Here is a 20,883-nt window from a genome sequence, read left to right on the forward strand (position 1 = left end):
TTATTATATTCTTAAAGGGAGGCATGTACTATGGATTTTTATTATTTCTTGTACAAAGTTTATTTTTTGTTATCTATGTTGCTTGTCAATGATTGTGTTTGTGAATTGTCATTTGTCATTTCTGAATTGTCACTCAGTATTTACCACATGGTTTTGATAGCTCAACAATTTAAGCTTTAAATACGGTTTTCGTCCTCAAATTAAAATATAGTTCACTTATAGTTGAATATAATGTCGGACGTACCCGATTTAAGTTCCGATGAAGAACATTATGAAGAAGACGAGTGGCAAGAAATGGAAACTAGCGATGTTTCTGTAACGTGTTTATTTTGTACGAAGATTTTTTCAACCATAGAAGAAACTGTGGCTCATTGTGAAGAAGCCCATGGATTTAATTTAAACTCCCTAAAAATTAAATTCAATATGGATTGCTATTCTTACATCAAATTGATTAACTATATAAAGACACACAAACTGACTTCTGACGAGATCATGACTGCTACAAAACCACTTTGGGACGACGAAAAGTATCTTAAACCTGTAGATAATGATGAATGGTTGATGTTTGATTTTGATACTATAAACGAGAAGCCTACTTCGCCTAAATCTTATCATGCAAATGTGGAAAACGGCTTAGTCACACTATCTCAACCCCACTTCACGGAACTCCAAAGAACTATACAGGCATTAACAGAGCAATTAAAAGAAAGTCAGACTCACTTACAAATGGCGAAAGAAGATATGGTTAAAATGAAAGAATCTATGAAATCTCTCGTGGATGGCGGTTCTGCTAACAACATAGGTGATAGTACTGTTATTGTGGATTGTGTTTCTAAAGTTCCATTAGAAAGTGATGAAGGTTACTTCAACAGTTATGCTCATTTCGGAATTCACTATGACATGCTGTCTGATAAAGTTCGCACAGAATCATATAGGGATGCTATTCTTAATAACAAAGAAACAATAAAAGATAAGGTGGTACTGGACCTAGGGTGTGGGACAGGTATACTTTCAATGTTTTCAGCATCAGCAGGAGCAAAGAAAGTATATGCATTAGACCAATCTGAAGTTATTTATCATGCAATGGACATTATAAGAGAGAACAATCTAGAAAACAATATAAAAACGATAAAAGGTAGACTAGAAAATACTCAACTTGATGATAAAGTTGACATAATAGTTTCAGAATGGATGGGTTATTTTTTATTATTTGAAGGAATGTTGGATAGTGTGATATACGCTCGTGATAACTGCATGAAGCCTGGTGGATTACTGCTGCCAAATAAGTGTAACATTAGCCTAGTAGCGAATGGCGATATTGACACGCACAAGAAATTAATAGAATTCTGGTCTGACGTTTATGGCTACAAAATGAATTGTATGAAATCTGAAGTCGTTAGAGAAGCAAGTATAGATGTTGTACCATCTAAGCACATTTTGTCTGAACCTTGTATCATTAAAGAAATCGATATTAATATTTGTAATATTGATACATTAAATTTTACATCCAATTTCAAATTACCAATAACAAATGATGGTTTTATTACATCACTTGTCGGTTATTTTGATACATTCTTTGATTTACCTCAAAGTGTGTCATTTACAACAGGGCCCCATAAAACACCGACACATTGGAAACAGACAGTTTTCTATTTCAGAAATTGTGTTGAGGTAAAAAAAGGTGATGTCATTGAAGGCACAATCACATGCAATAGACAGAAAACAGACGTAAGAGCACTCACAGTACAAATAAATGTATTTGGTAAAGTTCATAAGTTTATACTAAGCTAATTTTGTTAAATGCTTAGATTTTTTGCTATAGATAGTTTGGTTGAATACCTATAGTAAGAGTGCTTGTTACGAAGCTTAAAACTGCTTGAAAATGCAAGGAAAGTTTGACTTTCAAAATTAGTATATGTATGTAGAATTATTAATATTGTGATATAAATAAAATATTTCAAAATGATTACCTTGTGTAAGATTATGTTTTCTATTTGTTTCTATATTATTGTGACTAGGGTACAGTTTTATGATAAACATTATATATAGTGTATGATTATTATATGTATATTATTATTTACTTACTTCTATATATATTTTGTGTTTACATTTATTATTATAAACCATATCTGCAACATAAGCTCTGAACCATTCACGAAAGGAGAGGAGGCCTAAGACAGGCTGGACGTTTACAGGCTTATATTACTTTATATACTTGATTATTTATTTATTCAATATCATGTCCTTTTTTTACTAATAAATAACACAAAGTTATACATACATATTTATATATTGATTTAATACACCCATTGTTAATTTACTTATAGAAAGATATAAATTTATACAATATATACTATGCATTTTCAGTGCAATTGCTCTTGTCTAATCCCAATAGCAAATGTAACTATGTATATTTATTGATATGGATAAATTAATTGAAAGACAATTTTGAATGGAGTTGAAAATTATGTTGTTTTCCTACTCATTTCAAAATAGAAATTGACAAAATCATCTCATAATTTACCATTGCATTTCGAAAGGCTGACCTCTAGAATATCAATCTCATAAGCTATGTGTTAACAGCTGATGATCTATACATGATGTAAAACAGTATATATCAATTGTATAGTATGTTATTATTGTGTTTCACGTTAATGTAATGTAGTTTTGTTTTAATTTGTTTGTTTTTCAATGAGTTCCTTTTAACAGTTTGTAATTGTATAAATATATGTTTTAAGAAAATTTGCAAAGAAAACTAACAATTTTCAATATTTAAAAGTAGATTTTACATATAAGAATTAAGTGCATAATGTCATATTATTTGAGTGTCACTTTTTATTGAACAAACCAACCTACATATATAGGTTTTTTTTGTGTAGAATAATATGACAAGGACTATAATATGCTGCATACAAGAAATGAAACTTAAAAAAATTTTTGATAATTGTCATCATTCTTCTGGATTCAAAAATATTTATAATCAAAAATACTATATAAGAAATTGTATTCCATAAAATTTCTTAAAAGTTAAGAGTTCTTTTTTTAAAAAGAGAAATATAATTACCTGTGTAAACAATGTATGTTCCTCATAAGATCTTTACCTCTATTCAACAATGTAGCTTTTGACACGTATGTGAAAAATAAAACAAATTTTCTACGAAAATCTTTATTTCATTTTTAAATATTATACATATATCTCAAGGTATTAAGTTAGCTATTATTTACAAGTAGAAAAAAATGTTAATAAAAACGACACACATTGAATTAAATTCACAAATAAGAAGGTAGTTTTTTGTATCGAGGTGCAAAATATTGCCTTTTAATAAGTTTAACAATAATAATAATAAATTATAATCAATATTTTAACTTGTTGACTGTCTTTTTTTTAATATATAAATAATTTTGTTTTTAAGAAAATATTCTTATTTTAAAAGAATTACAATAAAGTAGGTACATTTCATTTAAATGAAATCGACTTTTTTAATGATTAATCGAATTATAATAGACAATAATTTTTAATAATAAGAATTATAGGAATATTTAACTATATAATTTATGTTCAGTTTATATTGAACGTAAGGATTTGAGCACAAGCTCATAAATTGATACAAAATGCTAGAAGCTTTATAAACTAGTTATATAACATTTTTAATTTATAGGTTTAATCTTAATATACAGTAAAGGTTCAGATACAGCTAAGCTAGTACAGATAAAGACGGGTAGAGTAGGCAAAATGAAAGTAAAACTTATATTTACATATATCATATGTTGACTATATTGCTTTATAAGATTTTAAAGTAACTTTTATCTACATATTGCGGCTAGGTCCGGACAAAATAACTTAAGTAAACTTCATTCCTGAAACGCCTAGGTAATAATCATATTAACGTCACAAACCTAAAATATTATCAAGTTTTTTTTTCATGACATTGACGAACTAGACAGTTAGATACCTAGTCATGTAAGGGAAATTTTGTCATAAGGTTCTAAAGCTAGTTTCATTTAAAATATAAGTTAAATATATTTGAAGATGTTTTATCACGCCTACCATTTATAATTGGTAATATGAAATTAAAAAAATACATTAGGAGTTTACTGTAAAGGTGATATGGTTGCCAAAGAATTATGTCAAAAAGTCTTAAATTTAAAGTGTTCAGCTTTATACTTTGGGTCCCCAGATAAATTTGATCAGGGCTAACGAATGAACGAATTGAAAAATTGTGAGTTGTAGATAAGAGTTATTGATCGAAAAATATTATATTATTCATTTTTAATTAACTTGTAATGTTAATGACACTATTAAAACCATTTATTTCCTTAGCGATTAATTTATCGTAAGCATGATCATTACCTAAATATTACAGAGTAGTGACTTAATTATTCTAAAACTACTTTTATAAAGCTATAACCCCAATCTGAATGGCATTGACAACTACTTACTAGAACTGTATTATTCTCTATTAATATATTAATTTACTCTATAATTATATAAACGCACAATACATAATATAGTATTATCTATTATTTAAATATTTGATAAATATATAAAAAGATCTATAGTACAATCTTTTATAAGCGTAACCAGTTGGTTAAAATCTAGCCTTACCATCCCTGGAATCAAACTTAGGGACCTACAATAGAATGATTATGATTCTGTCATGATATTCATAGAGAATGGTCCCACGTATCTATTTCGAGTTTTGAGAAGTAGGCCATATTTTGGAATTTCTAGGTTTTGGAAATCGATAAGTGAAGAATCATTCCGTAATATTGAAGTAAATTAATTATTTGTAAACGATCATATTTGTGTTTGATATGATTATACTGGTAATGATTTTATAAGATACCATTTAGAATTTATCAATGATTGCAGGAATTTAAACGTGTCCTGAAATTCTAGTGATGGATTTATAGGGACGAATGTTTCATTTGTCACAGATGAACAAGGACGGCTAGATGGGTCCTCTAATTAAATATTAGGATGTTAGGACACGACCAGTTCTTCACCTTACTCTATTATTTTGACGTTCGGTCTAAATGTTATAAAACGTTTAGAAATTTTCGTTTATTTTATAGCGCAATCTTGGATTTGTGTCATACATATATAACTACAATATCTTATGGCGGTACTTCACTTGGAGGTTGGTTTGCGTACGACCAAACAATGAGTAGACCACACGCCCGATGCCGCACGGGTTTGCGCACCATATGTGTTAAATTAGGCAAAGATTTGCGTAGACCTTTAAAACTGGTTTCCCTCAGTAGCATTACATGTATGAGTTGTTTGCGATTCCTTATGTAGATGACACGTTTGTTATGTTTGCGTATATAACTAATACTTGGTCAAACATATCGATACGCACACGCTAATCCAAGTGAAGTGCTGCTTCTAGCGATAGAAAGCAAAACATCTTACAACACGAATTATATATAGATATAATAATCTATCTATATCTAAAGAGATGATTCTTCGTAATTTACAAAATGATTTCACAATAACACTTGGTCAGGGAATATCAGGACTCCAATTTAATCGGAATTATTAAAATTAATAAGCGTATTTTTATATGGGTTAAGATTTTTATGACTAAGTTTAAAACTACATTATACATTTTAAGTATAGGTACTATATTAATAAATATAAGTAAAGTTTTCATCGAAGAGAGATGCAAATTCTAATATGTACCTTTTGCTCCAACACCAGCAATTATTTATGTTATATTATACATTGGCTCTTAAAACCTATATTTTTTTTTTGAGAAATTAAGTACTGGAAAATTCTATGTGTCTAATGATAGTTTTAATGATAAAATGCAATTTATTATATGAATAATGAATATATTTTTTTGCCATCCGCAGCTGATATTAATTTATTTAATTAAATACTATACGTACTTTTTTAATGTCATAAATGTATCTTAAATCTATATATGTTTTAAAGTACACAAGAATTACACTAAATTTATTATAATTTGTAGTATTATCTGTGGTAAGCTAAACGTAAGTTTGAAAACGAAGGTTTGTCTAGTATGCTTAGCGCTATTGTTGATAGAATTTTTATTAAAATAAAAACATTTAGGTATTTTTATAATAATGTTTTTGACTCATATATATATTATTTATCTCTTCAGCAGGAAAAATATAATTCATAAAGCTTATTTTTATCCAACAATACTAACCTACTGTTTCTAAAATTTATAAGTAAAGAAATTAACCTAACAGGAGTATGTAATTAAATAACGGAATAACAAATTTGAATTATATTTACATAATAAATAATAAATAGAGATTTTATAATCGAGTCCTGCTCGTCGAAATTATATTGTATAAGCAAAATATAAGGTTTAAAGCTACTTAACTTTATTTACACTACTGGCGTCGCCGCTCCACGGCCATTCGCCTATTCGAATAAAACTCACTACGTTGTCTTCCACATAGAGAATTTATACTTACATCAGATATTGTGCATTAATATTAAGGTATTTGACCATATTTTTTCTTCTTTCTGGTAAAAAATCCTAAATCTATATATACTATATAGGTATAAATGAGTCCTGCGTATCTTATAAGTACTTAATAATTATTATTTTGTATTTGGATTGATTTAAAAATGTTGTGCGTTTACATACTGTTTTACGTAAATTAAAAGTATCTTACAGTAGCATCCCTTAGAAGACCCACGGCTGGACAAAGGCTTTTTCTCCCGTTAAAGAGATGGTTCGCAGTTTGTTGCACAACTCTGTTTCACTGCGGGTTGGTGGACAGACGCTTGGTTATGTGTCAGAATTTCATCCCACAGATACAAATGCGATCTTCGTTAAAAATCTAACTGTTCTATCACCGGGTCATATCTGCTATATAAATATCTATGTTCTACTTTTTTTAAATTAAGGTTTGTACTAATATTAAATAGCTTGCGTTATTTCGGTATTTTATCAAATAGTGTTGAGAATTTATATCCGATCAAATCAAATTTTGAGAGTAGGTAAGTTAATATTCTCGTAAGTACTAAATTAAGTGTACCTAATCATACTTTAAAAGTCAATTTGATTTTACGTTTTTCTTTAGTTTTAGCATAGTTATTTTAAATGAAATAATAATTGTAAATTTGCAAAATTAAATCGCCTTCACCGAATAATAGGCTATCAAATTCAATACTAAACTATTTTTATACCATTACAATACACCAGAAAGAAGAAATAAATGATCGTTAACTTTGTGCAAATAATACAAAATTTGTCACAAACGAGTGACAAGCGAACGTGACAACGAGATACAGCAATAGCCTAGCTCTTATTCAACAATGACTGAAACATGTTGCAACAACTAGTTTTCACGCTATTTACAAATGTGGCTAAATATTATTCTTCTGTTGGTGGGGATGTACCATTCGTCTCCTCCTCCAGCTTAGCTCGTGCTTCAGCATCTGTAATATTAATATAATTAAACCTATGAGTATGTATTTCTTAATTTATGTTATTATTTATTGCCTGTTTTCTTCTTTAGAATTTTAATGTAATTGCATAAACGTTTTATTTAAATTCATATTTGCTCATTGACATTGATGTTCGTGTATATTTGTGTTGTGGTCAATTGGTTTGACATACTTGGTGGTAGGGCTTTGTGCAAGCCCGTCTGGGTAGGTACCACCCACTCATCAGATTTTCTACCGCCAAACAGCAGTACTTAGTATTGTTGTGTTCCGGTTTGAAGGGTGAGTGAGCCAGTGTAACTAAAGGCACAAGGGACGTAACATCTTAGTTCTCAAGGTTGGTGGCGCATTGGTGATGTAAGGAATGTTTAATATTTCTTACAACGCCATTGTCTATGGGCGGTGGTGACCACTTACCATCAGGTGGCCTATTTGCTCGTCCGCCTAACATTATCATAAAAAAAAAATCCCATGTCTTGCGCTTTTGTTAAGTATTAATTTTGCATTTACGTCCAGACAATCGAAATAGCGATTCGAGGAGAAATGTTGCTAGATTTTGTCTTCCAAGAAAATATGCATTTCCTTTACAATATACCCAAAAAATAATAATAATTTGATTCAAGCGCCTTTGTTTTTATAACATACACTTTTGCATCAACTTAAAATAACTGCAAATATGATTGCTTTAAACGATATATTTACCTTTAGCGGCTTGTTCTTTCCATATCTTCTTGTTGTCCGTGAGACAAGCGACCCACGGTTTCTTTATCTTGAATTTACTAATAGGTTCAGCTCCTATCCAAATAAATTAAGCTACTCATTATTTAATACTTTCCAAAAATTACGTAACAAATCAAGGGTCTTTTAAAATTTTTAAGCATTTTTAATAATTATTCTCAAAATAACATAATATTATATCAATATTTACATAGTAGTCACATGAATAATACCTGTACTCTCTTCGTTTATGGGCTCTTGTCCAGCGGAACTTGAAGAATTCTTGGTGCTGGAATGCAGAGGCCCTAATATGCATTCCAGCATATCAGCACACACGCCCATACTGGGTTCAACGATGAAGTCTATAAAACCGATCTGGGACTCCGCTACGAGGGTGTTATTCCTATCGCATAGAGGACTGAACGGGAGTCCCAACTCTCTCTCTTTGTCACCCTGGAGGAAGAATTCGTCGAGAAGGCTCATAGTCCACCTGTGGTGAAGATCCCATCTCTGGAAATATTATAATACATTCGTATATTTTTTAGCATCTTTCTTTCATTTAATTATACAAACTTTTTCAATTTTTAATATAAAATTAAGTTGCCATATTCTGTACAAATTTGTAACTAAGATAGCAGTAGTATTAGTATTATTTATGGAAGGACTGCGTAACCATAAGTTACCTTAGCTGGATGTGAAATGTCACAGCAATGCAACACCAGCGATACCGCTTTGGACTTGTCTACGGTTGGCTCGGCGAGAGTAAGTAAGGATCTCATGTTCTTTAGCTGTTGGAAGTGGAACGACATGTCCGTCGCCAACACCATGTCGATAACGAGAGTGCGGAATTCACGGAATTCGTCTCGTGACAAGTTCTGGAGTATGTTGCATTCTTCGTCACGTATCAGTCTGAAATTAAAAATGATTGTGTGGTGTTATATGCAAATTATGATAGAAATGCTGACATTATAATTTTTTCGTCCTTTTTAAATATTTTTATCAGTTATAATTAAAAAAGGGGTCATGTCAAAGTGTTTTAAAATTACTCTAGTAAACTTTTATGTACTTATGTAATTAAAATACGTATTGTAACATTGTTTTTTAAATTTGTTATTAAAATAAAGTTAGGACGTAATGTTTTACCTGTAGAACGCCATTAAACACTTATAACCTTTATTTCTTTGTGAGAAAGTTACTGAGAGCTTAAGACTTAATTTCACGAATGCCGCCAAAAATCTTTATTATAGATACATAAATATATTATTAACATGTTTTATTCAAGATTATAACAAAGAGAATATGTCATTGCCCTCTAAATTATTCTATCTCCGATCTTGACTGTGCTGACAGAGATGAAATACGTATTATAATGGAAAACATAGCAGTTTGTCACAGCAACATGATTGATGAATTAGAAGAGAAATACTGTTCACAAAATGTAAAAGTTTTGGTTGCTTGATTTATAGCATAAACGCTACATCTTGAATGAAAATCGATAGAACTAGGATACATACTCGTAAATGAAGCACTTTGTGAAACTAGACGACAACCGTCTTTACTATTTTTCTAAATATTATTCAAAAATAATTTGAATAGCTAAATAGCTATTACAAATTAAAAAGTAAAAGTAATTAAATAAAAAAGTAATGAAAGAATATCGTGTACCGATAACTAGTGATGTTTAAGCCTCATTTGGTTCCAGCGGTGCTTAGTGGTGAACTGCATAACTTTGCCCAATAATATCTATGTCACTATATACACGTTATCCAGCAACCGTCAAATACTTGTTGTTGTTTATGTAGAATGAATGTGTATGCTTGTAATTTTTTTTGAGAAAAACCCTGGGACGTGTCTCATAAATCTGTCTATCTCTGATGTGGTCATGGGATACATATGTATATACTGTTGATGAAGACTTTATACTTTCTTCATAAAACTTTTTTTTACTTTTTCAGAAATGTATAGTCCATGTATATTCGTATTCCATGTTGTATGAAAAATTTAAAAACTAATCGAGTAGAAGTAACTAAAGTCAGAGCATTGTTAATCCTTCGAGGATTAACAATGCTCTGACTTTACTTACTAGTAAAAATAAAAATATCACAAAAAATATCCTTAACAATACTTCAATTTTCTGGCGATTGAAAGAAAAAAAAATACGAAAAAAAGCATTTTTTAAATTACCTACTAAATACTCCTTATTTCTCGTAAGGACTCTACAAATTTTAAATAAACATCACCAACTATTCACTGCGAATGATCGGTGTTCACGTAGTGTGAAAAAGAGCCGGCAGTCCCCAGGGAAATTAAGCGTTACCCGGGCTATTATTGTTATAGCCTTTTTCTACACTTAGACCATTCCGATTTGTTTCAAATCCTTTGTATACATATGAATTAACAATTTCATGTTCTTTGAGAGGGTCGGATTATGTTTTTTAACCGTCGCAACGATTTTGATCATTTTTTCAATCTCGATTCCATTGGTATTGGACATTGTTCAGCTTTATTAATCTATTTGAAGACAGACTTCGCGTATAGTTATCGGAACCAAAAGCAGCATAGCTCTCTCTTAAACTGTCATGCACTATTATGTATGCAATTCAAGATTTTAATCAAGGAACATTCTTGGGAATACAGCTATGACAATACAAAGTATATGTTTGGAGTAGAATAAGTGTTTGGCGATACCCACACCCAAAACTTTGTTCAAAGCTAAACTACTATCAGTGTTATGAATAAAAATAATCATATGGCAACGGAAACTAAATGATAAGTGATCGTAATCATATAAATGAATCTGGTTTTGGTTAGTTTTGATACTAATCTCACTAATAACAAAACGATTATATTTTAAACTAATTTGTATATAAAGTTAACCATTTTTGAAATGCATGAATGAAGTTCAACTCCCATAGACATTGTAACAAATTATAACTATTCCTCACATCGCCATTGCACCGCAAACTTTGGGATCAAAGATGTTATGTCCCTTGCGCTTGTAGTTACAATTTTGTTGATTAATTTTGATACTATATAGTAGATATATTTAGCTCGATTTATGCGTAAGTCATAGTCACTTTCAAAATTAATTCAAACAAAGGCACACGTAAAAATAATACTGTAAGAAAGTACGAAAATAAAACTAGCATCGAAGATTTTCAGGCAAAGCCTTATGTGACTTTGTGACCTGACAACGAAACGGTGTAAACTTTTTAATTTTTTGGACAATAAAGTATTAAATGAAATTAAAAATATTTCTAAGATGATATCCTCTATGCAAAGGTTAACTAGAAGATATACCATAATTATCTATGCATTGCATGCATATGCATCTGTCTGTTTGTTTCTCTTATACGGCCAAGACACTGAACCGAATTGGAACAAACTTGATATGAAGCAAGCTTGGACTCCAAGGAAGGTTCTTCCTACACTTTACTTTTTAATCATTTCGTTTTACGACCAACCCGTAAAATGCGAGCAAAGCCGCGAGCAACAACTAGTTATCAATAAAACCACTTATTGTGCCATTTTATTTTCTTGTAATTCTATATTGTTATTTTTTGTACAATGTAAATTTTTATTTAAGTTTTTTTTTCTAAAGGCGTACAACTAAATTAAAAGAAGCATAGTGATCTAATAGCTGAGAAATTAATATAATTTTAACTCACCTGAACGCAGCACTTATGTGGTGATTTTCGAGTACGGCTCTGTCGTTGTACAGCAGAGCTGTATCTGAGCCAGACATTACGTGGAAATTATTCGTGGTGCCCGTGTGCTCGAAGTCGTGGATGACAGCTGCTACCAACGTGGCGAAGATTTCGAGATCTGATAACCAGTTCTAGAGGAAATAAAAAAAAATTGTTAATTATTTGCAAGCCAATAAAGAGTAAAAAAGAGATCTAAGCTCTGTGAGCTTGTTCTATCCAGACAGTCACCAATTTTGAGGTAGTGTTTTTCTTAATATTTTAATTTAAGGATACGTATTACGTTTGATTTTATCTAAAATGCTACTTTTTATTAAGACAAAAGATATGTAATGATTTGTTTGGAATAAACTAAGACCTGTATACCTTCAGAAAATCAATTCATACTTTATCAATGTGCTTTGTAACTTAAACTAAACTTAAACTTCTTATAGTTTATTAAAAACTAGCGAACGCCGCGCCGTCAACGTTCCGCGGACTCTTAACCTCGACAAAAATGTCTATAGATTTCGAATGAGATTATCTAGTAATACTTAAATATTGAGGAGGAGTAACGACTATATTTTTTTTTGTGCAAATACACTTTATGTTTACCACATATTTTTCTAAAAATAACTTACGTATCATATAAATATTGAATGTTTGTGGTTCTCGGTACAAAACTACAGAACGAACGAAAGTTTTAATTCAATTAGTTGAACAATACGAAGGCATATAATACTAAGAAATATATTTAATTCCAAATTGACATTACAATAAAAAATGCGGAAAGGGAATGAGTTTTTATTATAATACTACTAGATGTATATATATATATGTATCGATATTATTCTATCCCCGTGGATCTTAGCGTGATGTAGTCTATACCTTCCTACTTAATACTAATAGAGAACAAAACCTCTTCTCCTTTATAAAATAAATAAATAACAAATATGGCTACTTTACCAAATTAATTTTAAAAACCTTTTGGCACAAACTTTTTAGCGAAATTTGAATAAAGCTAAGTTGCTTTACTACGGTTTCGTGGATGTACAGCGTGTATGGTATGATTTCAGTGCTTTCTTTGTTAAATCGTAATGCTATTTTTACGTATGAATTATTTAACTTATCGAGTTGTTTTATCAAATTACCCATAAATAATAAGTCGCGCACTTATACAAGTGACAGCTTTTAATTCGGTAATATTTTCGTTATATGTCAATTTATCTCGTAGGTATTTAATCTATGAAAACTCGTCATATACCCATTTCATGCGACACGTGACGTCCTCACAATATTTTCGTTCAGTGCTAATCACGTTATGGATTATATGTAAAGCAAGCTATCATTTATATGTAAATCACGTCTCAATTTCTTAAAAATAATCTCTTAGAATACGGTTGATTGGTATTCACAGTACAGAATCAATATATAAAATAGTTGATATTATTGTCGAAGAAAAATAATATAATATCACGATTTATTTATTCTCTTTGTATTTTATCTTCAAAATTATATTCGTTTACTACCAATTTGTGAAAATCACAACGTCAATGACTGCTTCTAACGCAGTAATAGAAATAAATACGCGTGTATATATAAAATATATTGAAAAGCTTGTCTTTCAAGCTATACAAGACGATAGACAATTTGAATAAATTACATAAATCTTTATGTTAATATATTTTTGTTCTTCGTTACAAATTTTATGACTCTGACGATTTGCCAGTTTTGGGAACATTGAATGAGATGAGATTAATGTAGTTAATATTTCAAAATAACTGAACTGTATATGCTAAAATATGAAGTTACATAAATTCTTAAATCTCAGAATACATTATTAATTAATTTTATTATTAACATAAAATATTGATATTATATGTATAAATAGAAACGTTTAAAGGACTTTGTATTAAGTCGAATATTATAATTTCATACTTTATCTTATGACAATATATAACAGGAAGTCAGGTAAATACGCCGGTCGCTGCGCTCGGCCATTAAGAATGCCCCCCATACATTGTCGACATGTCCCGTGTTAAAGACGTATTTTATTGGGTAGACTAACGAGCCATTTCCTCGTCACCTGACGATATGTGGTCACTTTAGTATAATCAAACTCTTACATTGTCACTGCAGCATCAACCACGTCATCTAAAACTCATTACGTTCCTTGTGACTGTAATTACACTGGCTTATACACCATCCATACCGAAACATACCAATATAGAAGCATCGCTGCTTGGAGGTAGAATAACTGTTGACATAGTGACACCTTCTCTTGTATAAAATACACACCCCTACCACGGTAGACGTAGTCACTTGTTTATTTATCCTAACTCGTAACTTTGAATATAACTGCTTAAAATTATCAGTATTAATATTTAATGTTACATGTTTAAATTACACCCTCATTACGCTTTGTTATAAATAATTAGGTGAAAGGCAAGACAGAATTTATAATGGAACTATTTTGAATTGAAGGATTAATTTCGGCTTGAATTAACTCTTTAGGTAAATATGAAGACGGTTTGTGATTCAACCCTCGTCTGTCAAGCAAACGGATCGATTACAACATTTCCATATTTCATTCCAATTTGTCATTGAGTTGTTACCGGCAACTACTCTTGCCTTTGTCTGCTCACTTTATTATTAAAATTTTCTTAACTCAAGTAAGCTCTTAAAAGTAATTTTGAATCGTCTTGTTATAAGAGTCAATTAAATTGTATGCTAAACGACCAACAGTTCTGAATGTAGATTATACTTAGTAATTTCATAGATTTACACTTTACAAAAACCACTCCTAGAAATTCCAGGTAAATATTTTTGACAGACCCAGGAGATTATGAAATGAAATAAATTTGAAAATTTCGAAAGTGTTATATTTCTTATTGTTATACCCTTGCTTGACAAAAGAAGTCAGTTTGACTGTAAAAACGACAGTCAGAATAATGAAAATGATCGCAATTAAACCCAAATATAATATACTAGATAAAAACATTTATTTATTTCATGCGAGCGAAGCCGCGCTCGGATGAAATAAATAAAACTAAACAAATACGGTTTATCATTTACTTTTCACATAACTTTTTTATAAATGTTGTGATCATCATATATCTATATTTTCTGGTTGTGAAAACTGACAATATTTAATTAATCATTCTTTATACAGCTTTCTGAACGCATCCACAAATGTCGGAAATGGCCGCCCGACGAATAGTCATATCATTGAAATTCATGGATTTAATATCGAAATATCTCGATTATACGAATTTTGCGGATATATGTTGTCGTCTCAATTTTATTATTTTTTAACGTACTATAATTGTGGATAGGTTTCGATCGGGTCTTTCGTCGTGCACGAAATTATTAATAAAGATACAACATACATCTCAAAAGCCAAAAGTTTACAATTACCGTAATTATTAGAACATCCCTTACCATAAGTCCAGTTTGGCACAACATGTAGTGAACGGTTTGAGCGACGTCAGCTGCATGGAGGTTATTGTGGTAGGGGTTATGAAACTTGCAATAGCCTTCCTCTATTCGACTCAAGAAGTTCTCCAGGATCGTGGGCGGCACCTGTGGATTTGATACTTATTGTACTTTGAAATTGCATTTACTAGAGTTAGCGTTGTTTGTAAGTTTCCTTGAATTAGATTAAGTGTTGTAAATACAGTTCCGACTTTAGAATAATTAGCTTAAAATTAATTTTGTAAAACAGAGATTACACTCATTAAATTACAATAACAGATTGTAGGTTTCAGATTTAATTTATTTAGATAAACAGCTTTAACAGAGGTTCATCAAATTCTTAAGCGATTGTTAAAGATAGTGATAAATGCCAACCATTCATAGATATTTTATTAATCTATTTCCTCCTGGCGAATTCAGCCACGGTGACACGAAGGAGACTTGAAATACGTAGATATATTATTATATTGCCCAAGTGTGTGCAAGCACAAGTAATATAAGACTCCTTATGGGATGGCAAATCTGCCATGACCAGAAACAGTGTAGGTGTAGATCAATCAACTTATTAGTACGAAGTTAGTGGTGGGTGTGCTTATAAATATACTGTATCTATTGATACCGAATTTTGTGAAAGAAATCTAATTAAACATGACTTTTTGAACTCACAGGGTTATTTGTCTCTTTGATCGTTTAATATGAATAAAAAAACCAGTAATACTCGCAGCTTTATACTATAATTTCAATGTTTTTGGCGATATTACATAAGTTTTCCAATTAAGTAAATCCGACATACATTTCGGGGATTTTATTGGAGAATTTATTGTATTTTCTTTTTTTTTTGATAACTAGTTCACACAAACGCCGTCACTTATTAAAATTAAGTGTTATGTTCGTGACACGACATTCAATTTTAACGTTATAATAAGCGATAGACTATTTTGGGTCTATTATATTATTGTTAGGTATATTTTTAGTTTTTATCTCTCAATAAAAACGTTAAATATCGCTCGCGGTCTATATTGATTGGCTTGAAAACCGCGTCGCGCGAATTTCTGTTACATAGTCATTGGTGTTCCCCGTTGTTTGGCTAGACTGTTATAATAAGTTTTACAATGAATTGCATTTCATATAATTATGCAAGATCAAAAAGAGTTCAGAAAATGTATATCGGGAGAGGGAGAGGTTAGAGTGCATTAGTGTGCGGGCAAAAACAGATACGCTCTTCATGCTTCAACGTATTTTCCGAGGCAACTTTGACGGCTATAAATTAATAAATTTTATTAGTCTGACCATAGTTTAAGCTGTAGTCTCACAAGGGTGTAGTGACACCAACACAAAAATAAACAATTTGTATTATCTATACTAATATTATAAATGTAACTCTTTCTATCTGTCTGTTTGTCTGTTGCTCTTTTATGGCAAAACCACTTAAATCGAATTTAATGAAAACTGGTATGAAGCAGTCTTGAATTTTTTTTTTTTATGGCTTTGGTTGGCGGACGAGCATATGGGCCACCTGATGGTCACCACCGCCCATAGACAAAGGCGCTGTAAGAAATATTAACCATTCCTTACATCACCTATGCGCCACCAACCTTGGGAACTAAGATGTTATGTCCCTTGTGCCTGTGATTACACTGGCTCACTCACCCTTCTAACCGGAACACAACAATACAGTATACTGTTATTTGGTTATTATTAACTCCAAGAAAGGCTCCATCATAGGCTCTTTTTTATACCTCATACCTGGCGACCAAAATCTAAAACGCGAGCATAGTCGCAGGCGACAACTAGTATGCTATATATATATATATATATATAATAGTGAATATAAGTTAAAAAATTCTAAAGATAATTTGTTCGTAATGTTTTCACGTAACTACTAAATTGATCATTATGAAATTTTACACGTTCTCAAGGGTACAGAAATTGACATAGAACACTAAAGTACTAATATCTCCCACCTCTCCCTCAAATGCAGGTTAAGCCGCGGGCGGAACCTAGTTTATCATAATTAAACCAACCGGTCAACATTTTGACAGGTACAAAGTCAAATGAAACTTCATGCCAGCGATTCATCTATTACATAATTTAGCGGCTGGGGTTATTTCAATTCGGCACAAAGCTGTCTGTATGCGTTGCTTGCTTTGTTTAGAAATTAATTATTGAATATTAATACACCGTGTTCGGTATTAACTCGTGAGTTTATTACCTAAAGCCTGAATTACGTCGAAGCATCGTCAATACATTTCCACTAATCAATTACGTACAAGACAATCACGTTAATTAATTCCAGTTCAGTTATCTTGGTCAATCGCTCGATTAGGGTTTAATTAAACAATAGATAATTCAAGTATTTTTACTTAGTAATATTATATCCGAAGACACATACAGACAATGTACTAATGTATGTAGATATTTATATATAATTTCAACACATATAACCAATAAAGTTTTACACTTATCAAGACAAATGTCATTCTATTTTTTAGTAGCATTCGATCTTACAAGTTCATCCAGATTTAATTCTAATAATAAGAAAAAAATCTATTGGCATTTTTGTCAATTCAAAGATTTATTTAAATTTTTATAAATAAATAATCATATTTATTATGGTTCGAAATGTAGCGTTAATTTCGAATTTTTTTTCCAATTCCATTGAAAGACTTTATATAAAATAATGTTTATTTATAAACACTAAAATATAGAATACAAATTCATTAAACAAAAACATGTACTCTAATATACTTTGTTTTAATATTGAATTTAATCAGTTTTTAGGAAACATAAAAAGTTAAAAAAATAATTTTTATTTCGCAGAATATTAGATTAACGTAATAGGTTTGGGAAGTTTAAATTTCTGAGAAATTGTCTAATTAAAGTATTGATTGAACAGTTAGACAGTTAGACAAAATATTCATTTAAAAAGGCAAAGAAATTGTAGTAACGGAAATAGACTATTCTTATTTATAGTTTTAAAATGTTATATAAAATAGACTGAATAAAAAATAAGTTTTATTAGAGGGTTCGTAAAAAGCCGAATACTAAATATACAAAAACATTTTAAACATTTTTTATAAGATCGGTAGGTGGACAGCACAGCTCATAGACGTCGTAAGATATTTTTACCATTTCGTACAGATACTGTGTGCCTTATAGTAGTCACACTGGCTCACTCACCCTTCGAACAGGAACACAACAATACTTAGTATTTCTGTGTGGCGGTATGAGTGGGTGGTACCAGCTAGGCTTGCACAAAGCACCAAACAGAAATTATATTTACTATTTTTATTTGAGTTTAATAGTGATAATATAAAATATATATTTACCTTAAACTTATGTATCATTCCATATCTGTTCAAGAGTTCATATCCTAAGTATTTGACAGGCTGACCGGCGGAAGCATCGTGTAAGGCGAAAACGTCGAATGACCACTCGTCTAATGTCTGTAACAAAATTTCGAATTTGATTAAAAAAATACAGATTAAAAATACATAACTGTATACTGTAACTTCAATTACTAATAATATTTTTAAATAGAATATATTTATTAATACAATTTTATAATGACACAGATTTTTTTATGTAATAATTTTATAAATAAGTACTCGTATTTTCTACCAAATAAAACTTAGGACTGAACTGGAGGTAAATAGGCAACATGGATTAATTGAATATGGATTTGGATTCGTTAAAAAAATACATTTTGAGTTTCGGTAAATTTGTTATTAGGACTGAAAGTAAAAGTAAAATAGATATAATTCGTTAAATAATAATGTTGTGTACACATACATATGTATGTATCGGTACATACCGATCTTTGATTATTTGTGTGTCTAGATAGATCTAGAAAGTTCCGAACACGTCAAAAAAAATAGTGTCCAACAGTTTAGGTAACTATGTACACGCACACTTATATAATAAAGTTGGTCCATTTGTTTTAGTTATTTTCTAGTTCAAAACTTTATCTAGATGCCTTTCTTTGGAATATATTTAGAAACGGTGCATACCGTCATTAAAAATACGACAACACTTTCAAAAATCTCGTCCAAACATTATAATTAAAAAAAAATGCTTTATTAAATTAATCCTGAACCTTTAAAATGTATTTATACGAAAACATTCAATTCATAAAATAACCTTAAATCAGCGATAACTTTAAAGGAATACACCAAGTTTGTTAACAAGGTTATAATCATAGAAATTTCTCGTTCTATTGTTATGGGATTCAAATGGACGAATGCGAAGTAAAACGCTTTGCTTATTCTAATTGCTTTTGGTCCCAGGGCGATTCTATGTAACTACAACATCGTTAGTCTGGAAAGCGTTTTGTAGTAATATTAAACTTGTAATGGATGAGCTATTTTATATCTCATATAATATGGAGAAAAATACAGTAGAATGTTTGTTTAGCTAATTGCTGCTAAATATAATTGGGAGTCGTAGAAACGTAAGCTTTGTTGCAAACGAGGCAATTTTCAAAGAAACACTTTTATTTTTTAATAAGCATTTTATATAAGAAATAAATAGAAGATTACTCTTTTTTTCTTATGTCGTCGTTAAATTTAATTTGTTCAAAAATTATGATGTAAAGTTCTTCTGACCGAATTTCAACCAATGCACCATGTTTTCTCTCTTGTAATCCCCCTTGGATTGGTTATTCGAGACATCGATATTCAATATTTGGACCCAGGATCAAAGCCCTGCCGCCTTATTAGCTAGTCACCAGATCATGGATCATGATCAGACATGAATAAAATAATTGTAATGAAGTGAATGTCGATTGCAATTCTTTAAATATATTTAAATTTTAAAAATAGACGATAACATTATTTAATAGAAGAAACCAACAGTTTTTTAATTATATTTTAATCGGTTGTGATTATGAAATTATATTAGGGTCTTATTCAAAATTCTTTTTTTGTTTCATTTTCTGTTGAAACACGTGGACCTTGGAGTAGTAATGCAAAAAGCTTCATTGAAAGTATAATATCTCGCCTTATTGCCTCCACTGGAGACAGGAGGCCTGGTTCGTTTTTTGGCCAGAGGATCGGAATTGCGATTCAACGGGGAAATGCTGCTAGCATTCTTGCCACCATTCCAAGCGGCCAAGATTTTGTACAGTAACTATATTTAATATATTAAACTTAATCTTAATAATTCTTATGTAAATAAATATTATATAAAAATCGACTATTTGAGATATACAAGGGGTCACCTTCCCGCAAAAATGGTGGTTGCTCTGTATTTTTATTTCAAGAGAACTGTCGTGACTTACAATGAAGACTAATGTGAGGGTACGAAGTAAATCTTGTTAGTTTGTAACAACTTAATTGAATTCTTAGCTTGCTTCTTGCCTTCTGAATATTTGATAGCTTTATGAAGATTTATTACTGTTGTGTTATTATATAACGCTCTTGTAAATAGTAAAGCAATGGAGGACAATGGAACTGTTACAAGACCAGAACGTAACATAGAATTCAACTCTGATATTGAATTCAACTCTCAGAGGTGGAAGATGCTGTTATGCGATATTAAATATTGCAATAATGATAACTAAGGGACGCAAGGGTTGAA

At 30.6% G+C, this 20,883-nt stretch overlaps 2 protein-coding genes across 9 annotated transcripts in view; one reads left to right on the forward strand and one right to left on the reverse strand.

The window, feature by feature from the left end:
* Positions 1 to 117: 117 nt before the first annotated feature.
* LOC113395393 (protein arginine N-methyltransferase 3) lies at positions 118 to 2,726 on the forward strand. Its single transcript, XM_026632991.2, has one exon. It carries the CDS (start codon positions 232 to 234, stop codon positions 1,789 to 1,791), a length of 1,560 nt encoding a protein of 519 aa, XP_026488776.2. The 5' UTR covers positions 118 to 231; the 3' UTR covers positions 1,792 to 2,726.
* A 4,404-nt stretch (positions 2,727 to 7,130) lies between these two features.
* Positions 7,131 to 20,883, reverse strand: part of Pde1c (Phosphodiesterase 1c) — a 442,898-nt gene continuing 429,145 nt past the window's right edge. For 4 of the 8 annotated variants that reach the window (XM_064220714.1, XM_026632919.2, XM_026632909.2 and 1 more), the window contains 7 exons: positions 18,636 to 18,752; positions 15,274 to 15,414; positions 11,818 to 11,987; positions 8,833 to 9,058; positions 8,383 to 8,659; positions 8,135 to 8,227; positions 7,131 to 7,426 (listed from right to left, as the gene is read on the reverse strand). In XM_064220714.1, coding sequence (XP_064076784.1) covers positions 7,362 to 7,426; positions 8,135 to 8,227; positions 8,383 to 8,659; positions 8,833 to 9,058; positions 11,818 to 11,987; positions 15,274 to 15,414; positions 18,636 to 18,752 — 1,089 coding nt within the window. In that variant the 3' untranslated portion in view covers positions 7,131 to 7,361. The remainder of the gene's footprint in view (positions 7,427 to 8,134; positions 8,228 to 8,382; positions 8,660 to 8,832; positions 9,059 to 11,817; positions 11,988 to 15,273; positions 15,415 to 18,635; positions 18,753 to 20,883) is intronic. The other 4 variants (XM_026632928.2, XM_064220715.1, XM_026632944.2 and 1 more) reach the window with 2 other exon arrangements.

The sequence above is a fragment of the Vanessa tameamea genome, chromosome 4, assembly GCF_037043105.1.
Source record: "Vanessa tameamea isolate UH-Manoa-2023 chromosome 4, ilVanTame1 primary haplotype, whole genome shotgun sequence".
Classification (NCBI taxonomy): domain Eukaryota; kingdom Metazoa; phylum Arthropoda; class Insecta; order Lepidoptera; family Nymphalidae; genus Vanessa; species Vanessa tameamea.

Coding starts and splice junctions, on each gene's coding strand:
- LOC113395393 (XM_026632991.2), top strand. CDS start 232: ATGTCGGACGTACCCGATTTAAGTTCCGATGAAGAACATTATGAAGAA.